At 35.7% G+C, this 25858-nt stretch overlaps 1 protein-coding gene across 1 annotated transcript in view; it reads right to left on the reverse strand.

The window, feature by feature from the left end:
- Positions 1–1757: 1757 nt before the first annotated feature.
- necab3 (N-terminal EF-hand calcium binding protein 3) overlaps positions 1758–25858 on the reverse strand; it is a 44659-nt gene continuing 20558 nt past the window's right edge. Inside the window, exons 3-13 of the mRNA XM_084128354.1 lie at positions 23723–23831; positions 17290–17315; positions 15646–15743; positions 13622–13758; positions 9558–9679; positions 8203–8282; positions 8051–8104; positions 6690–6802; positions 4180–4257; positions 2027–2118; positions 1758–1886 (exon numbers count right to left, since the gene is read on the reverse strand). Coding sequence (XP_083984480.1) covers positions 1858–1886; positions 2027–2118; positions 4180–4257; positions 6690–6802; positions 8051–8104; positions 8203–8282; positions 9558–9679; positions 13622–13758; positions 15646–15743; positions 17290–17315; positions 23723–23831 — 938 coding nt within the window. The 3' untranslated portion in view covers positions 1758–1857. The remainder of the gene's footprint in view (positions 1887–2026; positions 2119–4179; positions 4258–6689; positions 6803–8050; positions 8105–8202; positions 8283–9557; positions 9680–13621; positions 13759–15645; positions 15744–17289; positions 17316–23722; positions 23832–25858) is intronic.

A 25858-nucleotide genomic window follows, 5' to 3' on the forward strand; every position in this document is an offset into this window, starting at 1 on the left:
CAAAACATATTAAAAAAGCTAAAACGATTGAAGAACAAAACCACACACAGAATAATCATTCGAGTTTTATTTTCATTTAATGGACTAATCCACATACAGTGAAAACCCTAAAGCAAAAAGGTCAGGTTTCTGTTTTTCAGGTACGATGCATGAATAGTACAACAACTAGCAGGTTTCCATGTTCATCAAACAATAAGACAGTCAAACCAGGATCGTACAGTGTCTATATGCAGTAAACTAAAGATAGATCACCCAGAATCATCATTCACTCACTCAAACACCAACGAATCAGAGTCGTTTTGTGTTTATCCAGGTTTAGAAGGACTCGAGCGAGTAAATGAGGCCAGAACGGGTGAAATAATTACAGTAACATCTCCAGGAAAGCTCTATTCTATTCACAGTCTGACTCCTATACTTCAAACTTCTCTTCAGAAATAAGTGTTTGTCTCAAATCAACTGACAAAACATCTCCTAATCTGCATGCGGTTTCATCATGTTTCAGAGAAGTAAAAGTGACTTTAAAGGTGTTCGACTCGAGCAGCAGATCATTTTGCGATAGTTATCGTAATTATTTATTTATTTATTTACAAGAACACGTGACTTCTTGCGTTTCTTCTTGTTAGTTAGCTCTGAGAGTCGCTGTATCTGCATCAAAGCTACTGGCTTGAAAAGCTTCATCACGGAATGGAGCAAAACACGCTTTGATTTTCTATACATGCGATTAGAGCATCACAGCGATGTCTGATAGCGGCGGGTTGAGCACTCATTCACAACCGAAGATTCGAGAATCGGTTCCTTTGAATCTGAATCAAACTGGTCAAGTGAGGCTGAATTGGGAATTCCAAAGAAATTCAAAACAGTCACACAGAGGAACTCCATTAGTCAACACAAGCTCTAAAACATAAATATTTACATCATTATTATTTTTGACTAATTATGCTTATTCATTCCCTGACACATAGATGCATTTTCTTCTCAGCTGAGCAGACATTTATCTAAACTAAGATAAATTGTCAAAACAATTAAAAGCCATCAAAACGGCCAAACAAAAAACTGTCCACCATTCAACTTAAAGATAAATACTACAATCAAAATATGAATCTAATATTAAATAATAATATATTAAGTAAATTCTAGGAAATATTCTTTCATGTGTTCAATAAAAAAATGAGCTTATTAAATATAATGTTATTTAAAATACTTTAGCATTTATATTAATTTCTTTGAATTTTTCAAATCAGGGTTATTGTCGTCAACTAAAACTATTAAAAAATGTTTGTTTTTTTTGTTAATTGAAATACCGCTAAAAAGACTTTGAACAAAAAATTGAAATGTTGACTTGGCAAGAAACTTTAAGTTTAAAGTTTAAGTTGAAGCACTAAAATTATTAACTTAGAAAGTAAAACTTAAACTGAAAAAAATAAAAATAAAAATAATTAAACCTCAACACCAATATTACAAAACGAAATGACAAAAAAATTACTAAATTTAACACGAAAACAAAACTAATTAAACATATTAATAAATATAATAAAAATAAAATAAAAACTAAACGCAGATTCAAATTCAATATTTCTGCATCCAATTTCCAACCTCAATTCAAATTCATCAATTAAACTTGAATGAGAAAAGCATCGGAATCCACTTCTGAATGATGCACAACCCTGATCGTTAACTATCAGACAGACATTATCTATAAAATGCAACACAAAAAAGGTGTGTGTGTGTGTGTCTGTGTCACAGGTACAGATGATTCATCTGATTTTTTTTTTTTTTTTTTTAGAGCTAGTCATTAATTCAAAGACACAATGGGGTCAATCTTTTCGGACGGGGGTTCAGTGGTGTTTCGGGTTGCTGTTAGTTGTTCGTCATGATCCACCAGGACGCTGTGAGAAACAAACAGGCAGATATTAAAGAGATGAAGCATCATAACTCCTCATTAAAGACTGTTTCATTTCTTTTTTCTTCCAGGCTGAGACAGATGCTTTGAGAAAGGGCTGATAAATGATGTGGCGCTCTCTCTCACCTGGCATGAGCATCGTGGACACGATCTCTGGGTCCTCCAGCATGTCTATGATGCAACGCTGGAACATCTTACTGGCGTCAGACTGCAAATAACTGCAGACAAACAAGCTCATGTTAGCAGAGGATATAATGAACAACATCCTCCAGATGAAAACGCTCAGGACACTAAACTGAGTTTTGAGTTACATTTCATTGACGTCTCTGTCATGCTTGGAAACCTGTTTGGAAATTAACATTATTTTTGCAGTCCCATTAGTTGCCACTAGTGGTGCAAGAGCGACACATTTCAGCTTTAAATGAGCCAATGAGTAATCGCTATTCGTCAAACAATCATGAAAAAAATATGTATCACGGTTTCCACAAAATCTGAAGCAGCACAACTGTTTTCAACATTGATAATAATCAGAAATGTTTCAGCAAATCATCATATTAGAATGATTTCTGAAGGATCATGTGACACTGAAGACTGGAGTAATGATGCTGAAAATTCAGGTTTGATCACAGAAATAAATTACATTTTTCTATATATTCACATAGAATACAGATATTTTGAATCATAATAATATATCACAATTTTTATTCTATTTTTGATTAAATAAATTTAGCCTTGGCATTAAAACATGAAATGTCAGAGCTTTTTATCTTTTTATTTCTCTGAAGGTGAAACGACATCTACAAACTTCCTCCACAGAAGATAATTACACTGTAGTATTATTCACTGCAAGTTAAAATTGATTTCTGAAATGATTTATCTCTTAAATTAGATCACTGTGTCTTTGAGGAGAAGATGAGATCCACGCGTGAGGTGTGTGTTCTTCACAACTCTGTCATGAGAAGCATCACACATGAGATTAGGTAACATGAGCCGTCACGTGTGAATCCTCTGGATCAGTGTGATCGTGACATTTGTGTTACTAGACGAGCCATCTGCAAATCTGGACCCTCGACAATCTGGCTGGAAAGCATTAGAGGAGCACACACACACACACACACACACACACACACACAAAATACACATACACACACACACACACACAAAATACACATACACACACACACACACACACACACAAAATACACATACACACACAAAATAAACACAGACACAAAATACACAAACACACACACACAAACACACACACATAATACACAGACACAAAATACACACACACTCACATACACACACACACACTCACATGCACACAAACACACACACACACAAAATACACACTCACATGCACACAAACACACACACACACACACACAAACACACACACTCACATACACACGCACACACACACACAAAATACACACACACACTCACATGCACACAAACACACATACACACTCACACACAAAATACACACACACAAAATACACACTCACATACACACACAAACAAACACACACACACTCACATGTGTGTGTGCACACTCACAACATACACAAACACACACACATAAACACACACACACTTACAGCATACACACATACACACACACACACATACACACACACACACACACTCACATACACACACATACACACACACTCACTCACAACACACACACACACACACACACACTCACAACATACACAAACACACCCACATAAACACACACACACTTACAGCATACACACACGCACACACACACACACACTTACAGCATACACACACACAACACACACACACACACACTCACATACACATACACACATAAACACACACACACACACACTCACAACAAACACACACACACACACATATTCAGGCATGAAAAGTAATTTGAGTCAAGCCCAAAAAAATCACATAGACTTTGTAACAAGGGCATAATCTGGCCTTAAATGGGAACGTTAGCAAAAGTGTTCTTAGAACATAATTTAGTTAGCAGGGAAATCGATGTTTTAGTGTGTAACTGTTGTGGACAGAGCAGAATCGTGGCGGATCACGTTCCCTGTCGGATGTAAGAGCCAGCGGGAGCTTCGGCACACGGAGGAGGACAGCAGGAGGCTGAGCAAACCAGACCAGAGCGTGCTCCACTCCAGCGCGCAAGAACACACTCCATTAGGATCTGATTTACAAAAACCCTTGAACCGACTCTCTAAATCATCACGCTGCTCAACACACACACACACACACACACACACACACACCTCATCCAGGAAATACGGTCCTCCCAGAACTCATAGATGATGTAGCAGCTCTTCTCAGGAAGCTTCTGGATGGACACACTGAACGAGAGACACAGAGAGACGACCAGTCAGTGCGAGCATCTTCTGGAGACACATTTCATCATCAGCACTAAAACTAGAATTAACTCTAAATGATCAAAACTCTGCTGATGAACCTGTCACACTCAATCTCCTCCAGTCCTTCTGTCTCTGATCGACTTAGAAATATATTTCAAAGACAATAGAAGTAAATATGAAATTAAATATAAAGATGTACTTAAGTGGGTCAAAAAAAGCACAACAAAGTTCAGCTAAATTCAAACTATAATACACTTTCATTTCATTCCAATTAACATGCAAATTAAGTGTCTGAAAAGTTTGCACTCATGTATATTCTCTCACAGTATATTATGTCCATAAGTAAGTACTCTTATTTTAAAGGATGCTAAAGTGTGCTTCTTTTCCACAAGGGGTCGAGCTCAAAAAAGGCAGACGAAAGATGCATAAACGCACATATATGACTTATATGTGCTTAATTCTGAAATTTAGGAACAGACTGGAAATGAAACTGTTATTCACTGATAATGTTCTGAGAGTGGAGCAACGAGAACCGAATCAACTCGTTCATTGAAAAGACTCAAAAGAACAAACATTTTTTTTAATTGGACTTTGCTACTTCATTACTTCATTATATACTTTCTCCGTTCACTCATTGCCTTCATCCATCACTGACTTTCATTAAACATATTGTATCGTTCATCATTGTGTTCTTCCAATCTGACTGCCGTTTAACGTGGGTAATTCTTGTATTATGATGGAGAATCTTGGAGCGTAAATTGACATAAAATACGGTCGCACTCAGTCTCCTCCAGTGCTTCTGTCTCTGATCGACACTTTAGACTGTTTTAGCGAGTAAAAGTCTTTAAGTTTAATGACCTCCTTCAGCTCGAGCTTCACAAGTCTTTATGATCTGAAATCTGCACTGATTTTTATCAAGTAAATGTGAGAATAACTATTATATTAATATTAATAATATTTCAAGATGAACGCTTACTGGACTGAAGCAACTTGGTTTACTTGAATATCCATACATAATTAAAATATATATATATATTCTGTATCAAATATGATCATGAGGCTTCTGAGGAAGGTTTATTTGTTCATCTCTCAATCATCATTGCATTACATTATATATTTTAAAACTACAGAGCTTTGATCATAAACTAAGCATTTAAATATCATCTTACTATGACATATTATTGGCAGATATTTATATTTATATGCTATTTGTGTAATGATCTGCTATACTATAAAGATTTCATTGATTTACATAACAAGCTTTCAGAATTTCATCTTACTTTTTGTCCATATAAATATCAGCTTCTGCACCAAATTGCATATTTTAAGCCCCTGAATAAAATCAAGCTGTTTTTCCTCCTCCATATTCTCACTATATCAGACTATATGAGCCATAAAAGCCTGATGTATCAAATATGAGTCTTTTTTTGTTGTGGTCTTTTTATCTAAAGGTTCAATTTAAAGGATTTCAGGCTTTACAGGGTTAATATTCTCTTGGAGCATTACGGTTCATACAGTATCTTGATAGTAACTTCATAATATGTGACCCTGGACCACAAAACCAGTCACATGTCGCACGGGTATATTTGTGGCAATAGCCAACAATACATTGTATGGGTCAAAATTATCGATTTTTCTTTTATGCCAAAAATCATTAGGATATTAAGTAAAGATCATGTTCCATGAAGATATTTTGTCAATTTCCTACCGTAAATATATAAAACATTTATTTTTGTGAGTGAATGCAGCACAATCGCCAACATAAATGCACAAGTTTAAAGGAGATTTTCTCAATGTTTTGATTTTTTTGCACCCTCAGATTCCAGATTTACAATAGTTGTATCTCGACCAAATATTGTCATATCTTAACATACCATACATGAATTGAAAGCTCATTTATTCAGCTTTCAGATGATCAATTAATCTCAATTTCATAAAATTGACCCATGTGACTGGTTTTGTGGTCCAGGGTCACATATGTGTCACATGGAGCAATTTTATGAAATTGAGATTTATGCATCAATGAATAAATAAGCTTTCCATTGATGTGTGGTTTGTTAGGATATGACAATATTTGGTCGAGATACAACTATTGTAAATCTGGAATCTGAGGGTGCAAAAAAATCAAAACATTGAGAAAATCTCCTTTAAACTTGTGCATTTATGTTGGCGATTGTGCTGCATTCACTCACAGAAATAAATGTTTTATATATTTACGGTAGGAAATTTACAAAATATCTTCATGGAACATGATCTTTACTTAATATCCTAATGATTTTTGGCATTAAAGAAAAATCAATCATTTTGACCCATGCAATGTATTGTTGGCTATAGCTACAAATATACCAGTGCGACTCGAGACTGGTTCTGTGATCCAGGGTCACAGATGGTGTGTGTGAGTGTGTTTTCCTCACTGAAGGTTGTCGTTCTGATTGGCAGTGGTGTCGGCGTACGTCTTCAGAGCCTTCTGGAACTCCTCGACATCACTCTCCGTCACGCTCATCTGTCTCTGCACCAGCAGAATGTTCTGGAGAAGGAAACACACACATCATAACACACACACACGGAGAAAGAAAACTAATGCTAGCTTCTGGTTTCATGCCGAACATCTGATCATAATGCAGAATCTGTGTATCATTACTCATTCACCCTCATGTCCTTGTGTATAATATAATATTTTATAATACACTGAAAGTGCTGGCACTGTCCCTTGTGAAAAAGAAGAGTGCTTAATTATACAGAATGTGCATATTTCTGCAGATAATATAATATTAATGAAATAAAAGTACTTGGAGAGTTCTCTTTCATGACTGTGGATCTTATCTCATTTTAATAACTTTGTGATAATGTCAAAAAGCCTTATCTTTGGCATGGCACAGAAGTACACTTAATTTAACATACGAAAGCACATCAAGTACTTGATTATAATTTTAACTGTAGTGTGTTATCTGATATTACATCTACAGTAAATATATTTTAAATTTATTTAAACTTCAACTTCATCACAAACATGTAATTACAAATATATATAATTACATGACATACAAGTTTCAAAAGAAATTACATTAAAGTATATTTTAGTTCACCATAAGTGCTTGTCAGAACATTCAGCAGTGCTTGATATTTCAAAGACAAAAGAAGTAAATATGAAATTAAATATAAAGATGTAATTAGGTCTTACTTAGGTGGGTCAACAAAAGCACAATAAAGTTCAGCTAAATGCAAACTCTAATGCATTTTCATTTAATTCAAGTGTCTGAAAAGTTTGCACTCATGTATATTCTCTCACAGTATATTATGTCCATAAGTAAGTACTCTTTTTTTAAAGGATGCTAAAGTGTGCTTCTTTTCCACAAGGGGTCGAGCTCAAAAAAGGCAGACGAAAGATGCATAAACGCACATATATGACTTATATGTGCTTAATTCTGAAATTTAGGAACAGACTGGAAATGAAACTGTTATTCACTGATAATGTTCTGAGAGTGGAGCAACGAGAACCGAATCAACTCGTTCATTGAAAAGACTCAAAAGAACAAAACATTTTTTTTAATTGGACTTCGCTACTTCATTACTTCATTATATACTTTCTCCGTTCACTCATTGCCTTCATCCATCACTGACTTTCATTAAACATATTGTATCGTTCATCATTGTGTTCTTCCAATCTGACTGCCGTTTAACGTGGGTAATTCTTGTATTATGATGGAGAATCTTGGAGCGTAAACTGACATAAAATCTGGACTGGACTTCTGAAGCGGTGGATCGGAGAACTCACTGATTTGTACGTGCTAGCCAGTGTATCTTCTTTCAGTGGCTCCAACTTTGGACTCTAGAAATGAAAAGCAAAACACATCTTGGTTTGTAAGACATGCAATCTCAATACAAAAGCTCAGATTAACGTGTGAATGGATATTTGGACTTATTCACCTGACACTCCAGTTTGTCGATGAGCTGCTGCAGTCTGTTGATCTGAGAGCACCAGTTTTCATCTGTATCTACGGTAACGCCTGAGACGCAACACACACCAACACTCAGTACACAACTCCACTCATCAGCAGCATTACTGTTAAAACTATTAAAAATGTTTTTGCTTATGAGACATTTAAAAGACACTTTAGATTTAGTAATATCAGTTTGACTGCACTTACACTATTGGGTGAGAACAAAACTTAAAATCAATTCTGTCGGATAATAACACTATTGCTGCTTTATCTGAACCGAATTCATTTAATAATGAATAAACTTTGCAACATCAACACTAATTGAACTGAATCGAATCAACACTGAACTGAATTGAGCTGAATAATGATACTATTGTCTTCTGTAGAGCTGCTTTGTATTTTAATAACTGAGTTTGCTTCATAATTAATAAACTTTGCAACATTTACACTGTTTCTGAACTACATTGAAATAATATTGAACACAATTACAAAATGTATGACTCTCATTATTTAAACATAAAAACATTTCTACAAAACAAATTATATAACTTATGAATTTTACATAATTTTAAACTAGCTTTAGACATCGGACTGGACGAAAGGCCTGATATAGAGCTGGCTGCAGTTACACAGTTACACCAGTAGGCGATACGTGACTGCATTACTGAATGTTGAATTAATAGTCTAATTCATTCTACCGATTCGCTTAACAACACTAAAACATTCAGTAACGAATGAACAAGCCTTTATGAGTGAGTCTTTGAATCATTCATTCAACCAATTCTTTCAACAACAAATTAATCATTCAGAAATGAAACAAGTCTTTATGAGTGAGTCATTGAATCATTCATTCAACCAATTCTTTCAACAACAATTGAATCATTCAGAAATGAAACAAGTCTTTATGAGTGAGTCATTGAATCATTCATTCAACCAATTCTTTCAACAACAAATTAATCATTCAGAAATGAAACAAGTCTTTATGAGTGAGTCATTGAATCATTCATTCAACCAATTCTTTCAACAACAATTGAATCATTCAGAAATTAAACAAGTCTTTATGAGTGAGTCACTGAATGGAAAAAACTGTATGGTTCAGGTGTGGTTTCGTTTGGAACTTTAGTCGCTAGTGGAGCAAAAACAGACATAACTTGTAATATTATGTCTAAAATGTAAGTCACTTCAAAATTAATAACCTTTACACTGTTCACACTGTTAATGAACTAAATAATATTGAACTAAATTGAGCTGAATAATAACACTATTGTCTTTTAAAAGCTGTGTGTGTGTGGGTGTGTGGGTGTGTGTGTGTGTGTGTGTGTGTGTGCGCGTGTGTGTTACCGGTAGTGAGAATGCCCGAGTACGGATCAGTAGGCGACAAGCACATGTTCTTCTGCACTCGACGGCCACATCTTCTGTTGTTCTTCTGTATGATAAGATGCTCCGGGACTTTAACTTCAACCCTACAGAGAAAAAGAGCCCAGATCCTCTGTTAATGTTCTGCATCATAGGAACATATAAATATATTTTGTGCTTACGTAAAATGATAATAGCGTGCTTAAAGTCCCCCTGTAGTCAAATCATCTTTGGTCACCAAAATGACACATTTAAAAAAAAATTCCTTTAAGAAAAATTCTTCATGGCTTAAAATATCTTGAATGTAACTCGACACCCTTGCCTCATTTAGTATTCGCGGTTCTATGAATATGCAAATGAGCCCCGCCTCCACTCACTCACTCAGCTCAGAGATCCACTGGTTGACGATCACACGTTGATCTGATTGGTTACAAGGTAGTTTGTGACGTCAGAAACACCAGCGATTTCAAAGCGTGTTTTTGAGACTGTCTTTGGTTCACTGCAGTTTTAAGGAGAAAATACTCAGCAATGGTGTCGACTTATGAATTTGCACATGGTTTGTCTTAAAGCATATTAAAAACACCACATAGACGGCATTAAAAGCTTGGTTTTCACCACAGAGGGACTTTAAAACTAGATGCATCCAGATGGTGTTGTTTTCAGTGAATATCCAGCAGAAAATGGCAGATTTGACAAAGCACAGCTGCAAGAACACAGCATCTGTGCATCTGCGTTCACTGCCAATAGTTGATGAGCATAAGCGAATAACATTGAATGTGAATAACCTCGTCAATGTTGTAACCCTGCTGATGTCACCCACATATGTTCACATGAGTCAGAAGTCTCTCTCAAGGCTGTTGTTGACCCACTTCTGCTATTATCATTGGATACACATATATCTGATGTAACAGACCACAGACTCAAAAACGTGTGGAAAATGCTAGAGATTTCTGAACGGGCTGTGTGTTTAGCTGGAGATCATCTGCATGTGTATTGATTCTCAGTATGAAACTGAAGCTTTGAGAACTCTTGAGCAGAACTGATTAATTCATGAGATCAGCTGCGTATCGAGAACCAAACAGCGCCAAACACAATTACAAAATGTATTACTCGTATTATTTAAACATAACGAAAAACATTTCTACAAAACAAATTATACAACTTACGAATATTACATAACTTTAGACTATCTTTACATCGGACTGGACGAAAGGCCTGATATAGGGCTGGCTGTAGTTACACAAGTGACTGCATTACTGAATGTTCAATTAATAGTCTGATTCATTCAACCGATTCGCTCAGCAACACTGAGACATTGTCTTTATGAGTGAGTCACTGAGTAATTCATTCAACCAATTATTTGAACAACGATTGAATCATTCCGAAACTAAACAAGTCTTGATGAGTGAGTCATTGAATCATTCACTCAACCAATTATTTCAACAATGACTGAATCATTCAGAAATGAAACAAGTCTTGATGAGTGAGTCATTGAATCATTCATTCAACCAATTATTTCAAAAATGACTGAATCATTCAGAAATGAAACGAGTCTTGATGAGTGAGTCATTGAAACATTTATTCAACCAATTATTTCAACAATGACTGAATCATTCAGAAACTAAACAAGTCTTGATGAGTAAGTCATTGAATCATTCACTCAACCAATTCTTTCAACAACGATTGAATCATTCAGAAATGAAACAAGTCTTAATGAGTGAGTCATTGAATCATTCACTCAACCAATTATTTCAACAATGACTGAATCATTCAGAAATGAAACAAGTCTTGATGAGTGAGTCATTGAATCATTCACTCAACCAATTATTTCAATAATGACTGAATCATTCAGAAACTAAACAAGTCTTGATGAGTGAGTCATTGAATCATTCACTCAACCAATTCTTTCAACAATGATTGAATCATTCAGAAATTAAACAAGTCTTAATGAGTGAGTCATTGAATCATTCACTCAACCAATTATTTCAATAATGACTGAATCATTCAGAAACTAAACAAGTCTTGATGAGTGAGTCATTGAATCATTCACTCAACCAATTATTTCAACAATGACTGAATCATTCAGAAATGAAACAAGTCTTGATGAGTGAGTCATTGAATCATTCACTCAACCAATTATTTCAACAATGACTGAATCATTCAGAAATGAAACAAGTCTTGATGAGTGAGTCATTGAATTATTCACTCAACCAATTCTTTCAACAATGACTGAATCATTCAGAATGAAACAAGTCTTGATGAGTGAGTCATTGAATCATTCACTCAACCAATTCTTTCAACAACGATTGAATCATTCAGAAATTAAACAAGTCTTAATGAGTGAGTCATTGAATTATTCATTCAACCAAATTTTTCAACAATGACTGAATCATTCAGAAATGAAACAAGTCTTTACGAGCGAGTCACTGAATTGTTCACTCAGACGAATCATTCAAAAACGCTTATTGAAAAACGTTAAAAATGGTTTCGTTTGGAACTATTGTCATTAGTGGAGCAAAAACAGATATAACTTGTAATATTATATCTAAAATGTAAGTCACTTTATATTAACTTCTTGCTTATTGAACTGCAGTATAAGCAATACCACACTCGCAATAAATAACATTTTACAACATAAATGTGTTTGTAAAAATGACACAATGAATCAGTCACCATTATTGATTGCAATTGTGCAATCCTGAAGCTATAACATCCAGAAACGAGTCTGACGTTCACCAGGACTAAACACATGCGCTCTCATTGTGTTTATGAGCATCTGCTGAACTGTACAGTTATGAAATGGTCCTAATGGGGCTTTTCTGTTCGACAAATGGGAATTACAGTCAGAGAGAAATAACAGCAGAAATGTTCTTTGACTTACTGAGCGATTATAGCGAACAAAAACATATGCAAACATGTTCCTGTTGTTTCCGTCGCATTACGAGCTCTTCTGAGAATACTGGCATGTTTCTGTGACATCTGCTTTGTGAGGAAGAAAACACCCCACGGATAAACAAGACAAATGTGCTTCATCATGAAGAATACATTACAATTACTTCTGCTGCACTCTGTTTATCGGTTTCTCCCTCTTTCTCTTGTCTCGTTTATGAAATGCTGAGACGAGCAGAGGCTTCATCCTAATAATACAAAGCATCTTCAGTGATTCTGTGCCTCACCTCAGGCTCACAGATCCATCTTCATATCAAACTATTTATGGGTTTCTAGAGGTTTCAGAAGAACTCTTTTAAGGTTCCTATAATGCCACCCTTCTTATGATGTCTAAACACATACAAGGTTCTTCTAAAACATCATAGGAATATAAAAATAGGTTCTTATAAGCAAATCAAGTACTACATTTAGGCTAATTGGGGTGGAATTTGTATGTAAGAAAGTAGAATTATATTGAACTGACATTTATTAAAAATCATATAACCTTTAGAGTTGATTCAGTAATTAGATTAGATTAAGGGATGGATGGATAGATAGTTATTCTCTATATCAGTGTCAGTGTTTCTGAACTCCCTGAAACGCATCCATTGTAGTCTTGAGTTTTCTTTCGTGAATGAACACGCCACAATATTCCTCATTTACATAATTCATTCGCAGAATAAAGGGGCGGGGCCTGGTTGAGTGAGTTAGTAGTGTGTTAAACTGGCGGTAATGGTAAGGGGCGGGACATTTCCCAAACACACTCGAAGCGCTTGACCAATCACAACACACTGCTCCAGCCGACCAATCAGAGCACAGTGTGCTTTTCAGAAGGAGGGGCTTCATAGAGACAGGAAGTAAACAGAGCGTTACTGACAGACTGGGAAGAGAGGAGCCGCAACAATGGAGAATATGAGGAAAATAATCAACATTCAAGCAGGAAAACCTGCTCTAGTCGAGCCTGAAACAACATCAAGACTTTAAAAGGCTCTCTCGAAGAGGTTTTCCTCTCTGAACTGTAAAAGTGTCAGGAACTCCTTTAATTTTAGGAGTGCAAGACAGAAAAAAAAGTGTTGCGTTTACAGTGTGTGTGTGTGTGTGTGTGTGTGTGTGTAACTCACGGAGCGGTGCTACTTTGCGCCTCCACGGCCTCCATCGCACACTGGAGAGACATCTGGAGCGACAGCAGCTGGCTGGACGTCTCCCTCAACATGAAGCGGGTCACAAACTGACCCAGAACCGATGAACCCTGGTACTCCTGCAGAAGAAGATGCTTACTGTATTACCTCACACGCAGCGTTTTCTTTACCTGCTGCATTAGTCGTCATTTACGACATTGGGCCCTATTTTAACGATCTGAAACGCAAGTATCAAACGTGAAACGCAAGTAACTTTGTGGGCGGATCTCGGGTGCTGTTGCTATTATACCGGCGGGATAAATGACTCTTGCGCCCGACGCAAATCTAAAATGTGTTGGTCTGAAGGAGCTTCATTACTCATTAGTAGTGTGTTAAACTGCCGGTTATGGTAAGGGGCGGGACATTTCCCACTACTCATTATAGGTGTGGTTTGGGCGTAACGTGAAATAAACCAATCAGAGCGTCATCTCACATTCCCTTTAAGAGCAGGCGCGCATATAATGGCGGATTGCTATTATAACGGCGGATTTGCCAGGAGCGGTTCACAGCCGAGGAGACCGACGTTCTCGTCAGGGCCGTAGAACACAGAGAAGTGACATTGGGGATGGAGAAACACACCCAAATTAGCTTCAGTTAAACAGGCGTATAATAATTTGGGTAAATGTGTAAGCTAGATTTATGCCTATTTTTTCACATCTTCATGGACACAACAATAATTTCCCTTGTGTGTTAATATTTTTCCTTGTAATAATGTATGATTTTCTAAAAATGAGAACTGCTGCGTCTGTGTAGATGAGAGAAGCAAAGTGTATGTGCGTTGTGCACACGCTACATTGATTATGGCCAAGCATGCGCCCTTAAAATAGCATCTGAATAACATGCGCAACGCGCCGCTGACTTTAGACGAGGTTTCTCCTGGTCTGTGGTGGAATTGTTTTCTGAAACTGCAAAATAGCACCAGGGAACGTTTGCGCCGGAACACGCCTCCTCTTTTCACTGAACCGCCCCCGGGAGCGCAAGTTAATTTCCTAATTTACCGACGTGCGTCTGTGGAGGGAAGAGTCCGCTGTGCGTCGGGTGCAAAATAGGAATGATACATGCGTTGGTGTACAAAGTCAATTGCGCTGGGTGCAAGATAGGGCCCATTCAGTGTTTAACATCCTGCAGTGGTTCCGTCATCAATGCAGAAATATCCTGATGAAGCGGCTCCTGCACGGAGGAAACCCTCCGCTGAGTTTACTGAGCATCCAGGACACATCTAGACAAGTAATGAGCGGTCTGAAAACAAAATTAAGGCCCACTTTCTCCTGCACTGACAGAGATCAGATACAATTACTGCCCTTGACACAGAACAGATCAGCGCTGGCGGACAGAAATAGTAGAGTGGATCATTTCTGAGTGTTTGCATTTATAGTTGCCCTCCTGAAAAATTCATTCCTAAAAATGTCTGATTGTCTTTGCATAAACAAAATATTAAAGCAATTGTCAATGTGATGCAGTGCAACAAAACAGATGTGCTGTTATTGTTATTTTAGCATTATTTGTTTGCTATTGTAGTTTTTATTAATATTTTGAATTTTGAATTTAATTTATATTAAATTTTTAGTATTTTTGTTATATGCTTTTGTCATTTTAATTTGTTGTTTTATATATATATATATATATATATTTTTTTTTTTTACAGGTTTGTTTCAATTTTAGTTTTTATTTATTTCCAGTTAGTCATTTTAGTGCTTCAATGTATTTCAGTTAGTTGCAAATGCAATACTTTTAATTTTCATTTAGTTTACGTTTTTCATCTAATATTAGATTTTATTTTACTGTAGTGCAGCTTTATTTTAGTTAACAAAATATTTTTAATAGTTTTAGTTACCAATAATAACCCTGGATATGATGTGACCTCATTTGAATCCTACGAATGTTTTGCTAATGTTCCCATTAAGTTATTTCTGAATGTTTTCTGAATATTCAAAGCGAAGGTTTTCAGTTTTAGTTAGGTAGTTTACCTCCTTCGTCTTGTCCATCGCCTTCAGGACGGCGACATTGAGTTTCTCTAACGCTGACAGAACATCCAGATATTCTCCAAGATGCTGAGAAAAGTAATCTGGAAAGAGAAAGAGGATGAATTATAGGGCAGAAACAAAATATGAGTCATATTCTTTCTCCGGTGGATTTTTTAGCCGTGCATTTATGCATGTTTACTGAGATAATATTAACCTCTTGCACACACTTTTTTAGTTATAAAAATGGTCAGTTTAAACTGAAAACAGTGAGGGAGAGAGAGAGAGAGAGAGAGAGAGAGAGAGAGAGAGAGAGAGGGAGAGGGAGAGGGAGAGGGAGAGGGAGAAGGAGAGGGAGAGGGAGAGAGGGGGAGAGGGAGAGAGGGGGAGGGGGAGAGGGAGAGAGAGAGAGAGAGAGAGAGGGAGAGGGAGAGAGAGAGAGAGAGAGAGAGAGGGAGAGGGAGAGGGAGAGGGAGAGAGGAGGAGAGGGAAAGAGGGAGAGAGAGAGGGAGAGAGAGAGAGAGAGGGAGAGGGAGAGGGAGAGGGAGAGAGGGGGAGAGGGAGAGAGGGGGAGGGGGAGAGGGAGAGAGAGAGAGAGGGAGAGAGAGAGAGAGAGAGAGAGAGAATTATAGGCCAAAATACAAAATTTGTTATGCTACAAAGTCATTTACTACATATGAAATGGAGAAGTTCAGGGTGATGATGTCAGAAACAATCAAGCTTTACAATCTGTTTTTATCACCAATCGTCCTCCATCACACACACACACACACGCACACACACACACAGGCGACTGTGGCTCTTCAGCGTTGCTGTCAATATCTATATCTGAGTATATGAGTCAGTGAATTATGTAGCTGCGCTGTTCTGAGGACGAGGTTTTCAGATTATTATTTGTCGTCTAATATGACCATCTTTACTCTTCTAACACAGAAGACTCAGGCTGCGTTTCAATTCATAGATTCATATTTTGTGTACTAAATGTACAATCAGCACACAGTTTTATAGCGGCCTTGGTGCTTTTTCCTAATCAGTTTCTCCACGGGGATCTCAGAAAATTCTATAATAAACAGTTTTGAGCCTTAAAACCGTAAATCCGGCAGCAAAAAACAACTCTTTTTAATATATAAAAATAATATCTCTGTAGAGACAATGCAATGAAGTAAACATTTTTTTTGCCATGTCATAATCTTATGCATTGATCTTACAGACCGCTTGGTTGCGTAATGTTTTGCATCAGAAACTAGCTTAACTAATTAACTTAAAATGTATTACTCTCAAAACATGCATGGATGCACACTTCAAAAATCCACCAGAAAATGTTTAACACCTTTGAAATAATATACCAGCTTTAGTACACAAATCAGGATGCATTAATCTTGCACACTATTCAAGACGGATAATATTCAAAACGTTCGGATTCTCAATATAGTTGAGATGCTATATAACTCAAAGGAGATATTAACAGATTATGACCTTGCAAAGTAATAACAAACACTTAAGATGCATTCTTACAGAGAATGTCAAATGTGTGAAGCTGTTTCCAACAGGTACATTTCTTTTTTAATTACTGCCACTTGAAGAAACACTTCTTCCATCTTTATTTTCTCTCCAGTAAGAGGATAATTTAAAGGAATTGTCCACACCTACCTGATAGCTTGTCTGTATCGAGGTTACTGGAAAAGGAAGAGGAGAGAGAATAAAATGAGTCATAAGATGAAAAGCCTTAATTGAATTGGAGAAGGGTCAAGGATTTGAGAGCGGTGTCATTAGAGGAAGATGTGTGGGCCGTCCACAGTTTTTTACAGTGTAAACAGTCCAATTATGCTTGGTTCTGCGAACATCGCAGGGCTGAGCTGATATTTCTCAGCAGATGGTAACTCGCAGAGATAATGATCTCGCTAATATAACCAGTACAACAAAAAATATCCTATACTTAAATGCCTTATGACTTTTACAAACTCAGATCTGCACTAAAATGATTTAAACCAATTTAAAATATCATGTGCAAACAGCGAGTCTCTATACCACTGACCCACAAAGATAAATATAGAAATAAATAAAACAAAGAACAACCACAATATTTTTTTCACACTCAAAATTGTCAGTATAATATTTATATTATGTGCATATTGTGTAAAGTTGATTGTATAGTGTCTATTTTCTCATTTTTATTTTAAAAATAAATAAAATAAAAACACATTACTTTTCTAACTCTAATGTGTTTTGCAAACTGTTGATTTGTTGCTATGAAAAATTCTATAATATAATATAATATAATATAATATAATATAATATAATATAATATAATATAATATAATATAATATAATATACAGTAATGTAATGTAATGTAATAAAATATAATATAAGTTCCAGCATCCCAGTGACCTTGTAGAGGATAGAGCAATTTTTTATTATTATTATTATTATTATTATATATTTATTTATTTATTTATAAAGGGACCATGTACAAATTTTAACAAAAATGTTTCCATTTCATGCATTGTACCGGATTTAGCCAAAGGCTAATTTTCATCTGTAGTCCCCAGGCAACTAACATAACATATAAAAACATACATACACACACATACTATATCAGGGCCACAAAAAATTAAAAAAATAAATAAATAAACAAAATTCTCAATGTTTACAGAGTTGGTTTGATTTAAAAAAAGATTTTAACTTCAATTTAAAAAGACCAAGAGCTTTACACCCTTTTATATCCTCTGGTAGAGCATTCCACTGATCACAGCTTTCACTGCGAAAGACGATAGTCCAAATGCAGAACGACGAAAGGGAAGCAGACAATTACTCATGGATGATAATCTGATAGATCTCTGATAGTTTTCAGAGCGAAAATCAACAAAGTCACATAATACAGAAGGAGCCAAGCCATTTAAGATTTTATAAACCATACACAAACTTGAAAAAAGTCTAAAATTGTCAAAGTTAAAAAAATTATGTTTCTCTATGATCCTACAATAATGAAAATGGTTAGGTTTTTTAACTTTATATAGATTTTAAGGGTTTAATCACAGTTTCACCAGCTTGACCCCAACATGTCAGACAGTAAGACGTGAGAAAGGATTGTAATATGAGACATTGTCTAATTTGTCTAAAATTTGCCAAGTTATATTTAATATTTTTTTTAAACTGAGATTTGAGTCCAATATTATGCCAAGATAATTGAACTCATTAACTATTTCTATCTTTTCACCATTAATAAACATATCAGGAGATTTAACATTTGTTTTTGAGAAAAAAATTCCTTTTGTTTTACTAATGTTCAAGCTAAGACATGATTGTTCCGGCCACTGTGTAATCCTTTCTGTAGCAGCTTTAACTTCTCAGCTGCTATAACTCTGCTGTTCTCGCATGTGTAAAACTACCAATATCATCAGCAAACATTTGCACTTGTATCCCGTCACACTGTTGCGGGAGATCATTAATATACAGACTAAATAATAAGGGACCTAACACTGATCCTTGGGGTACACCCATCGTATAATGTAAATTGCAGGACTTAACCCCTTTAATTTTTACACATTGTTCTCCATTTAATAAATATGAGGATACCCATGCCAAAGCTTCAGAAGAAAACTGAAATGTAGACAGTTTAGAAAGGAGAACTTCATGATTAACTGTATCAAAGGCTTTACGTAAATCTAAAAATATGCCACCAACAAATCCTCCTTTGTCAACTTTAAATTGTATTTGCTCTATTAAATGTAAAGTAGCTACAGTAGAATGACTCTGAAACCAAACTGCATACAATGTAAGACAGACTTAACTGTGTTAAGATGGGATGCCAGTTGTTCAAAAACAATCTTCTCTGCAACCTTTGAGAATTCTGGCAGTATGCTTATGGGTCTGCAATTACTAGCTTCATAACAATCTCCAGATTTAAAAATAGGAGTAATATTGGCTTGTTTCCACGCAGTAGGAAAAACACTAAATTCAAATGACAAGTTAATTAAATGAGTGATGACAGGGGTTAAAATATCTTTGTGAGTTTTAACAAACATAGTATCCAATTGATGAGCATCTCTACATGTAGCATTTTTCAACGAGCTAATAACTTTGTTGACTTGCATTTCATTTGTCTTGGTTCGATTAAAACCTTTACTTGCATAATCAATCGGACTAATATTTATTTCCCTTCTCGAAACATTTTCCCCTAATTCTTTCACTGAGTTAAATTAATAAAAAAACTATTAAAAGTAGTAGCAATGGCACAATCATCTTCAATTTGCTTTCTCTGAACTATAATATAATATAATATAATATAATATAATATAATATAATATAATATAATATAATATAATATAATATAATATAAATTACAGAAACGTCTGTCTGTCTGTGTGTGTGTGTGTCTGTTATTCGCATATCTCTCGAACCGTTAGTCAGATGGATTTCAAACTTGACAGGTGTCTTGCTACGGGCACGAGTAAGTGCAGTGCCAAGTTTGACGTTGTTTGGATGAGAAATGAAAAAGATACCATTAAAAATACCAGTAAAAGAAGCACTTAGAAGGTTGTGGTTTAAAAATAAACATTCTGACATAAACACTCAGTCAGCTGCACTGTTTACTTCTGAATATTATATTTTATTCACGGCCATCATTTGTAGTAACCTAGCCTGCTCCCTGAATTCAATGCGTTCACATTCTCTTTCACGGGCACCAAACCAACAATTACTAAAAACACACACAAAAACTGATTTTGCACGGGCATTTTGCACTAGTATAATATAATATTAGGTTCCAACATCCCAGTGACACTGCAGAGGATGAAGCAGTTAATATAATATAATATAAAATAATATAATATAATATAATATAATATAATATAATATAATATAATATAATATAATATAATATAATATAATATAATATAATATAATATTAGGTTCCAACATCCCAGTGACACTGCAGAGGATGAAGCGATTTATAATATAATATAATTAATATAATAAGTATTATATTATATTATATTATATTATATACTTTTATAATATATAATATAACATAAAATTTTGAATTTGAAAAATACATGCATTTATTTGGAAGTTATCACATAAGAATACTGTGAAGTACTGCATTCACATTATAAAATGAGATGACCCTAAAACCGAAGATGCAGATAATCTCCATGAGTTACTGGTATGGAGGAAACATGGCAAAGAATAAAGCCTCGCACAGTCACACCATCCCACACCTCTCGGATTGTGCATTTCATGCTGAACTCCACATTCATATTCTTATGCAGATGAAAACAAATCTACAAATACCCCAGTATGTGTTGTGTTGTGTTGTCACGTTAAATCACCATCGCAGCCAAAACACAATTATGTGTGAGGTGAAATAATTGGCTGAATTTGCTTTGAGTGGTCCCTGATAGCATTAATGGACTTTTAATATTTCGCTGAGACTGAGGGACGGAAAAAGCAAAAGGAGAAAAGGGACTAGTTGAATGAATTGGATAATTGAATTGCATTGTGTCCAAACTGGTGTCTATTAGCACACTACCATCCACAGACTAACGCTCTGACTACATGATATCAGCCGTATCCGTCTGGCATACGGTGTTGTGGTGATTCGTAAGCGACAATGGGCGTCAAGATGCAAGAATCTATGGAAAGCCATTAGGCCCAACATTTTGGCCCTGTTGGCCTTCCATAAGAATCGATCGTTTAATTTCGTATAGTGGACGACAACCAACGTGACGTCATGACAGAAAGGCTAGCATGTTGATTTATTTATTTTGGTCCCCCAAGACGGGTTCTGACACATCTGGGATGTCAAAATAAATAAAATCTGAGCTTTCCAAATACATTTCCATTTAAATTTCCAAATAAATGCATGTATTTTTCAAATTCTAAATTTAATATTATATATCATAAAAGTACAGAATATAATAAATATAATATACTTCTATTCTATTCTATTCTATTCTATTCTATTCTATTCTATTCTATTCTATTCTATTATAAACCGCTTCATCCTCTGCAGTGTCACTGGGATGTTGGAACCTAATATTATATTATATTATATTATATTATATTCATTATATTATATTATATTATATTATATTATATTATATTATATTATATTATATTATATTATTACATGCCGAAACGAAAGAGAGATGATGATATAGGTGGAATTATGCAATGAAAGACAGCCAGTGCAAAACACGTTGAAGACGGCATGTGATGATTGGGTGGGCATCGCATAATCTGGCACAGTGACTATCGTAAAAATATTCTGTAAACTGAACCCAGCATAAAACATTTGATCATATTTAATAAATGCCTATGGAATAGGGTCACTTTACTAATGCAAACTGGTGCATTTGGATGGATTTTATCCATCTGGAAATTGGCTGGATGGTGAAAAGTGTCTCTATATGACAGAAGGGTTTGGTTAATGAGAAGTCAGCTGAATCATTCATAACAAGACTTGCAATAATAATGTAAAAAGTGTCACATAAAAAAAAAAAAATCACATAATCTTTAAAGTTTCTGAAAGTTTGCATATGTGGCCGTACAGTACGACCGATTCAACAAATTCCAGCAGGTACATTTATCCATGCAATAAAGAAAAAAATAAGGTCATTTTCGCATCGAATATTTCCCAGGGGTCTGTAAATCAACGGACTGGTTTAACGGCGTAATGAGGACGGGAGCTGTTTAAAATGAACTGAGATGCACGCTTTGCATGAAGCGGACCTATTTTAGACTCTAACTTGACTAGACTAATTTACTACGGGCTTCTGAATACAGTAATTACCCAGCGACCATTCTGACTGATTGCAGAAATATGCTTCACTTTCAGAGGAAAATTTGAGCTTTGAACTTTGTGGCCCTGTGTGTATGTGTGTGTGTGTGTGTGTGTATGTATGTATGTGTGTGTGTGTGTGGCAGCTCTGCAATGCGGTTCTTTGTGAAATCAAATTTGCTCCTTTGTTCTGTCGATTCCTTGGCTTCCTGGCACACAATTCTCCAAGCTTTGATTCATACACGCCACCTCCGGAAATACTTTGATCCTCCTGCGCGTGAACGTTCGATTGCTTGTTCGTTTTCGTTCCAGATGCTTCAAAAAAAGCTATGGCATGCGGCGCAACATAATCACGCCTCTCTGAAAGGCAACTAATTAGGGAACGAAAATGTAAGGTTGCTAAGGATACAGGTCACCTAAACTCACAGATAAGCAGTGGTGGGAGTTCACTACGCATGAACTGCGCCTACTGATGCACGCTCTGTTTGTGTTGTTTTGATTCACTAATGGAATCATGCAAATCAGATAACGATGCAAAACGGCACTAATAATTAGTGCAGGTCGGGTGTGGAGGAAGCAACAATCATGTGACTTTAATGTGGCTGTACAGCATCACAAAAACACCTGAATAGATCTTAAATTCAATGGCATTACTGTATTATGGACTCACAGAGATTAATTATTTCCCTAAAAATCTTCATTTGTGTTTTTCTGAAGAAAGAAAGTAAAATACATCAGGAATGGCATTAGGGTGAGTAAATGATGAGAGAATTTAATTGTTGGGTGAACTATCTCTTTAAACTTGAGCAACACCATCTGAATAGATACAGATGTATTCTCCACTGTATATTGCAAACTGTTGATTTATTGCAATAAACATAATTAAACAATATAATATTTAATATTACATGTAAAGTAATATTACTTCTCACTTCAAAAGCACCCAAATCGATCTTAAACAGCAGAAAGTGTTCTCGAACACACCGTGCATCGGGAGAGATATGATCATAGCGCTCTTCTCTATCATTTAATCATCATTTCATGATTTACTGCTGCCATGATTAATTAAAAACTCAGACGAAGGTCTATTTAAAATAATATTCAGCCAGCCAATTCATTATTAATTGCATTAATTGCACTAGAAAAATAGCACTGAGTTTTGTAAATATGTTGCAATATATAATAAGCCTAAATCCTTTAAATAAAACTTTGAAATGAGACTTTTTGCACTCTTGTACTGTGCGCAGTGTGGCAACTGAAGTGAGTTGGCTGTGCGTGTTAGTGATGGTTGAAGTGTATACTTCGTTTGCCGTCCGTCGATGGAGTAGAACAGCTCCCGCAGCTCGTCGGTGGTGAGGATCCCGTCTGCAAAATAGGCTTTGAACTCCTCGAAGGACAGCTTGCCGTCGTCTGCAAGAAGACACACGAGAGAATCAGCAAACACAGCTGTTGCCAAGATTTATTTTTGATTTTTTTTGTGCGAAATAGGTTTAGTGCATTAAAAATGTATCTGATAGGAATGCTAATTATCAAGAAAAAATGGAAAGTGTCCTCAAAACCTTTTTCCATTTAATTTAGTAGTGCATAAATTCTATGTCAATGCTTGGAATCAATTTTCATCTAGAAAGGCTTTAAAGCAATACATCCATTTAGACAGAAAGAGACCGGCTGATGGACATGCAAAGCGACCAATAACCACAATCTCTGCTTTTATGTGGTATTTAGGGGCAGATTTAACAAAAAACAACAACTTTGTGTACATTAAAGGGTTAGCTCACCTAAAAATGAAAATGATGTCATTAATTACCCTCGTGTCGTTCCAAACTCGTAAGACTTTTATTCATCTTCTGAACACAAATGAAGATATTTAATGAAATCTGAGAGATTTCTGTCCCTCCATTGAAAGTCTATACATCCAAAACTCTGACGATACAAAACATTCATAAAATAAATCCAGATTTCATTAAAAATATCTTAATTTGGGTTCCAAAGATGAGCGAAAGTCTTATAGATTTGACATAAGAACTAACCATTGGAACTAACAGTTTTATATATATATATGTATATATACACACATATGTATGTATTTATATTTTATATTGCGTTGTATTGATGCCCCAAACCATGCAAACTTTGGAAATGAGTTATCGTTCACTTATCGTTCGTAATATCAACCTAGAAAATTTGATGTCCTGATGCAAAACTGTGCACTTCGACTCCTAGAAATTGAGACGTAGCTTGCAGTGTTGGCACGATCTTGCCAGTTTTGTGTGCAATACACATCACACAGTTAGTGAATGGACCAGAAACGCTGGCTGGAATATATGTATTCTCCTCAGCCCACAGTGACTGTCTTTCTCAGGTCAGATAAACACCTGGCAATGCTTTTCACTGACGGCAGATGTCGTAGATCAACCCTGATCCGTGAACTACCATCTGTGCATCTGCTCTTATTATTAGGTAAAGTGCAGAACGTGTCATCCATCAAGAGCCCAAAGAGAAGAAAGGGGAATACATGCCAATATGTGACACAGCACTCACTGATTCACGGCTGACAGATCGTCTACATCACTTCCTCTCTGAACATTCGGCTCTCTGACATTTATCAGCCTCCCGGAAGACACCGGACTCTTTTAGCCCTTCACTTGTGCATTTGGGGTTTGATGACACTTGAGCTCCACGTCAATCGTGACAGAACGTGGAAAACTCTAGATCTAATATCTAAAAATCATATAAAGCCAATATTAACTAGAAAATGATGTGCAAAAAGGATTTAGGAGAAATACTTGCTGTATTGCCGTTGCTAAATCTCTGTGATATAACCCTGTCTGACATGTGAAATAACAAAATCGGTAACTTTATTTTACAGTGTCCTTGTTACATAGGTTACATCTACTTACCATAGTAATAACAGTAAATGATGCATAATTACATGCAATTACACCCTTAACCTAATCCTAATCCTATAGTACATGTAGTTAATTAATATTACTCAGAACTTAATACACTGTAACATTGACACCTTAAAATAAAGTGTAACCAAAAAATCTATCATTTTCTTTAAATGAAACAGGTTTGCATGTTTTTATATTGTTGTTGAGTATCATATTTGATACGTCAGGCTTTTATGGGTCACATCGTAAGATGAAGTTTACTAAGTAAAGTACTAAATAACTTGTTAAATTTAGTGTATTAAGTCTTTTTATTATTATTACGCTGCTGGACCTGAGTATATATTTCGTTCTCATGTGTCAACGTGTACAGAATGACAATAAAATACTTGGACTTGAACCTTGGCCAAAAAGCAAGATGATATTCTGATGCTTGTAAATGAGATCTTTATAACAGTATAGCAGATACTTATGCACATAAATATCAATATCTGCCAATATCTCATATTTAAATGCTTAGTTTATGATCAAAGCACTGTAGTTTTA

The sequence above is a fragment of the Abramis brama genome, assembly GCF_963993115.1.
Source record: "Abramis brama genome assembly, chromosome: 11".
Lineage (NCBI taxonomy): Eukaryota > Metazoa > Chordata > Actinopteri > Cypriniformes > Leuciscidae > Abramis > Abramis brama.